The sequence below is a fragment of the Hibiscus syriacus genome, unplaced genomic scaffold (genome assembly GCF_006381635.1).
Source record: "Hibiscus syriacus cultivar Baekdansim isolate YM2019G1 unplaced genomic scaffold, ASM638163v2 tig00111210_pilon, whole genome shotgun sequence".
Classification (NCBI taxonomy): Eukaryota; Viridiplantae; Streptophyta; class Magnoliopsida; order Malvales; family Malvaceae; genus Hibiscus; species Hibiscus syriacus.
Genome location: NW_024063021.1, coordinates 1,236,001 through 1,241,622, shown reverse-complemented (window position 1 = coordinate 1,241,622; position 5,622 = coordinate 1,236,001). Strand labels below are relative to the sequence as shown.

Sequence of the window (5,622 nt, the reverse complement as noted above, 5' to 3'; positions counted from 1 at the left end):
TTCAAAATAAAAAATTGACCAGATAAAATCGGATCGAATCGAAATCCATCGAATTCAAATAAAATTAACATCCCTACTCGATAGAATGTTGTGTCTACACCAATTCTCTTATGGTGGAAGGAATAGCCAAAGCTTGCTTTTGATATAATATCCTTTTGGTTGAGAACAATCCTCTTTGATGATAGGTTGTTTTACTTTTTCTTTTTTCTTTCTAATATGGACTCTCAATCGTTGCCCAAAAGACATATTTTTTACTTCAATGAATCTCATTCTCTTTCATGGAGGACCCTTCAAACCACCCACAAACACAAACTCAATACCCCAAGCATTGATGCGTGTAACCCAAATGATTTCATGGACCATATCTGTTTAGTATTCCTATGTACTATTATTATCATCATAGACGAATACAATAACTTTTGTTATAAGATATGAATTTAAGAAATTATATTAAAATTTTAGGAGATATGAAATTAGATCATTAATAAAAAAACACTTTAATTATACAAAAATTAAAAAATTTCAAGAATAAGATTATACCATTAGTATCCCTATATCCACCTCTGATTATCATCACGTCCCATTAGTTTGATTTACCTTGTATATTTATCATATAAATTTTTCAAACTTGTTTTCATAATATTCATGAATTTTTCCTTTATGCATGTTATTTAAGAAATACTTTAATTAATAGCCTCCTTAGACAAATGGAGGAATCCTGTCCCCCCCCCCCCCATCGAAATACCTTTAATAAATATTCAAAAGGTGATCGAACTTGTGAGTGAATTTTTCATACCCTTATTCTTGAACCACATAATGCATTTTTATTCGTTTCAATTTTATAAATTTCGTATTCGGATTTGAGTGTGAGTGTGAGTGTGACCATTCGTTAATAAGTATATATTCATTTTTAAAAAAAATTATTACGTATTTAAAAATTTTACGAAATGTCATATAAAAAGCTATGCAATGATTTCATAAAGCAAATATATGATTAAATTCCTGGTCCTTGCAAGAGCTAAAAACAAATTAAAAAAGAAGAAAAAAAGATGTAGAGAATCTACATACCACTTAATTTGTTCTTTATGGTTGATTTCTGAATATTTTATGGGACCCTACTATTTTACTAGAAACTCCATCATCTACCATTGAATCTGACATGAAACATCTGATTGGTTCTTTATTTTGTCGACATTCGGTTCTTCTTTCATCCTACTTGAGAACTTGCAAGGATCCGCCTCGATCAACAGCTGAACAACCTCGTTCATGGTCGGACGTGCGGTTGGACTCTTGCATGTGCAACGCATTGCTATCCTCAGAGCTTGAACTATTTCATCCCTGAATGTCTTGGACAACTTCTCGTCTAAAACCTCCATGATCCCTTCCTTTGTTTCGAGTTTCGTCGAGATCCAATACACGATGTTCTTGTTTTCTCCGAATTCCGTCTCCACCGGCTTCTTTCCGGTTATTAGTTCCATTAGAACGACCCCGAAACTATATACGTCGCACTTGGTTGTCGTCTTATTCGAATATGCATATTCTGCATAATCCCAGCGATTAAAACATTTTGATAAAGAATATAGACTAGATTTATATGGATTAATATGATATAAATTCGAGTTGAGTCGAAATATTACCGGAGGCTAAGTAGCCATACGTGCCTGCAATGACAGTGGTGGTGGAATCTTTGCCTCCTCTGGCTTGAAATGCCTTGGCTATTCCGAAATCTGCAACTTTGGGACTGTAATCGACGTCGAGTAGGATGTTGGTCAACTTGATGTCTCGGTGAATAATTGGTGGCAAAATATCATGGTGAAGGTATGCCAAACCACGTGCAACCCCTAGAGTGATTCGATGTCGTATCGGCCAATCCAGATCGAGTCTTCCATTATGAAGAGCATCCCAAAGGTTGCCATTCAACATGTACTCATAAACCAACAGGTCACAATCCAAGCTCGAGAAGCAACTATAAAGCTTGACTATGTTCTTGTGCCTTATGCTTCCTAGTGTTTCGACTTCGGTCTTTAATCCTTTGTCCAAAATCAACTGATCTTCCAAACCTGAATCTTTCGATGCTTTACTCCATAGTTTCTTGACTGCAACAACATCACCGCTCCGCAATTCGATTCGATACACCGTGCCGGATCCTCCATGTCCCACGATGTTCTTATCAACCATTGCTTCAATGATCTCATGGTGGTCAAAACATATCCTGTGGAAGCTTTTCACATCGTACGAAAAGAACAATGACGATGAAGTCTCATCGTGTTCCATTACAGTTCTTTGTGTACTCAAACAACGTTTGAGGACCAAGAGAGCTACAATTGTAATGACAATGGCAGAAACTATGATTGCCCACATGGAATTTAGTTTGTTTTGGTTGTAAATGTGTGAACATTTGGGGAAATTTCGGACATGGGTTGGAACACAAAGACCTGGGTTGTCTGAAAAGCTTCCAACCAACCCTCCTTCAATCAAGGACAGAGGGATTGGTCCAGAAAGATGATTGTTCGAAAAGTTCATTGAGTTAGGCAAAAGATCACTGAGACACTCCGGGATATTACCCGTCAAGTGATTGTTGGAAATATCAAGAACATTGAGAGATTTCAGAGAACAAAACGTTGTCGGGATCGAAGAACTGAGATTGTTACCTTGCAACATAAGTAAATTCAGTTTCTTCAGATTCCCAATTTCCGAAGGAATTGAACCAGACAAAAGATTGTTACTGAAATAAATTTTCACCAGATTGACAGCGCCAGAGATTCCAGGAGGTAAAAAACCAGACACTTTATTGTTCTGTAACAACAGTTCGGACAAATTCCTAGCATTTCCAAATGAATTCGGGAAACCACCCGAGAAATTATTATCAGCCAAATCAATAATCGAAACATGAGGAAGAACAAAGAGTCCTCCAGGGATTGATCCGTCTAAATAGTTATTAGAAACCCGAAATCTTACAAGATTCTTGCAGTTGGCATAATTTTCAGGCAATTTTCCAGAAAACTTGTTATCTAACAGAAGCAACTACAACAGTTTACCTCGTCGACAAACCTCAGCCGGCAATGGACCCGTGATATTGTTCTCCGACAAGTCGAGAACGATCATCGGGGATGAGAACCCCAGATTTCCTGGAACATGCCCCGACAAGAAGTTTCTATAGAGTGAAAGTATGCTCAAAGTTGTCGACTCTGCAATTTCACCAGGGATTTCTCCTGTAATATTGTTGTTATAAAGCTGAAGAGATTGAAGTTTCGGAACTCGACATATAGACACCGGAATATTTCCATTCAGTGCATTGACCGAGATGTCCAAATCTAAGAGCTCTGTCAGGTTTCCAAGTTCTTCAGGTATTGTACCAGATAACTGGTTGTAATACAGTTCAAGTTGCTGCAAGTTCTTGAGCAAACCGAGCTCCTTCGGAATCCGACCAGACAGGTAATTCCCGCTCAATTCAAGATCAACAATTGATGTCATGTTCCCGATTGATGCCGGGATCCGACCATACAACATGCATGTCGTGAACACCATCACTCTGAGCTTCGAAAGCCTCGAAATGTTCTCCGGAAGTTTCCATGGCTTTAATTTATCGTTTTCATTGAAGTAGAGCACTTCAAGATTGGTCAGATTAGTTATGGCCATGGGGAAATCTCCGGTGAAGTGATTGTACGACAAGTCGAGAACACGTAAAGAGACGAGTTTCGAGAAATCCGGAAGCTTTGTTCTTATATAAATAGAACTCATATTGAGCTCTTCCAGGGAAGAACAATTCACCACCCCGTTCAGAAAGTTACCGTGGATATTGTTACGGCTGATATCAATAACACGAAGCTCCGGCAGATACGAGCAGACGTTGTCGGGAAATTTTCCGGTGATCGACCAACCGGAGATATTAAGACCATCAACATAGCCTCGATTGTTGCAGAAAACTCCCGTGAAATTGCAGTAGCTTTTCCCTCCATTAACATCCCAACCAGACAAAGCCTGTCCCGATAAAGAGGTTTTAATCAACTCAAAAAACTCCGATTGATCATGTTTCGTAGCCCTACAGAAACAAAACACAGAACCAAACAACACTATAAGGAAAAAATCGGCTTTGGGTGCCATAGTTTAAAGAAAAAACGCCAAAGACTGGTGGTTAAAACTGGTGTTGCAGAAAAGAAGGTGAAGAAGAGAGTATATAAATGAGCTGATTGAGGGGATCATTTGGTACAGCAGTAATATGCCTAGACATCATTTGATGGTGTCGTAATTATCATTATTGTGAATGTAAGGAATATGATCGGCATCACCGTACTTTCTTTTTCGGCATAAGAGGCTCATGTAGAGGAATAAAGTTGATTTTTTTCCTGTTTAACTCATGGGATATCCAACTATTGATCAATTATTTTAAATAAGATTTTATAATGGAAATGATTTTTTAATTTAGTTTATTTTATATATAAATATCAAAATTTAAATTTTTAATTTTATTTAAAAAATCTAATATCTCATCTCAAGTTGATTTTAACACAATATAGAAATCAGATGTTGGGAATAGTGTGGAGTTGATGTTTGATCAACGATCATCATCGCGTGTAAGGACCCTCTTTGATGCCATGAGTATAAAGGTGTAGAAAGGCTACCAATATTTTCACTTACATCAATATTATACTAATTTTATTAAAGTTTGCATTGTTCCAAAAGCAAATTTTGTTTGTGGCATTACGTGACAGATATTATGATTCGCCTTTATGCTATGCTTGGTGCGATTACATGAAATAAACCATGATTAATAATTAGCTTTGACAAAATATTTAATGGGATAATTAAGTGTATTTCATCGGTTGATATGATATTGTTAAAATTCTACAGTATCGACTGAATAAATTTGAAATCTTGTTTAAATAATATTAAATTATTTATCATTTCAATTAATCTCTATTAATAATTTATTATTATTATTTAACATAATATCGTAATAATAATAAAAATTTTATGTCATGTAAATAATAAATCACATACGATAATAAATTATCATGCCAACAACTTAGAAGATTTATGGCCTATTCATCTTCGTTAAAAGCAAAACCATACGGGTAGAGAGAGAAAATCTGAAGGTTAAATATCCAGATTTAATTAATAAAAGTTAAATTAATAAAGTAATATAAATATTAAATTAAATTTATTAGTGAATTAAAAATAAAACATAAAAAATTGAATTAATTTAGGCCGAAGATAGACTCGGGATTAGACTTATACCTGGTGTGTATGCCTGTTTCTGAGATTTTAATGGTAGAAGGTGAATATAGAAATTCAACTCCTAATAATAAGTATTGAGAAAAATAAATCATAAAAAAAACTAATTAAATTTACTTGTAATTTGTTTTTATTACATTTAATAAACCATATAATAAATACATTAATTTTTAAATAGAAAACAACAATAGACTTTATTAAACACTCATATGCTCACACAAAACAAACATGATATTCTTTTAAGAGAATACATGTTAGATTTTAACCTTCTCCATCTTGTCAAAAATAATAATAATAAAAGAATAATTAAGTGAAAAATGAACAAAATAATTTTTAAAAATACCACATCAACATCGTCCTTAATTTTTTAATGGTGAATAAAAAAAG

General features: G+C 34.8%; 2 protein-coding genes across 2 annotated transcripts; both read right to left on the bottom strand.

Annotated features, from left to right (window-relative positions):
- Positions 1-957: 957 nt before the first annotated feature.
- Positions 958-4,234, bottom strand: LOC120156006 (receptor protein-tyrosine kinase CEPR1-like). Its single transcript, XM_039167435.1, has 2 exons — positions 1,638-4,234; positions 958-1,540 (listed from the first exon to the last, which is right to left on the bottom strand). The coding sequence occupies exons 1-2, from the start codon at positions 2,659-2,661 to the stop codon at positions 1,143-1,145; spliced, it is 1,422 nt and encodes a 473-aa protein (XP_039023366.1). The 5' UTR covers positions 2,662-4,234; the 3' UTR covers positions 958-1,142.
- Positions 3,025-4,104, bottom strand: LOC120155965 (receptor protein-tyrosine kinase CEPR1-like). The gene has a single exon (XM_039167413.1). It carries the CDS (start codon positions 4,102-4,104, stop codon positions 3,025-3,027), a length of 1,080 nt encoding a protein of 359 aa, XP_039023344.1.
- Positions 4,235-5,622: the final 1,388 nt, after the last annotated feature.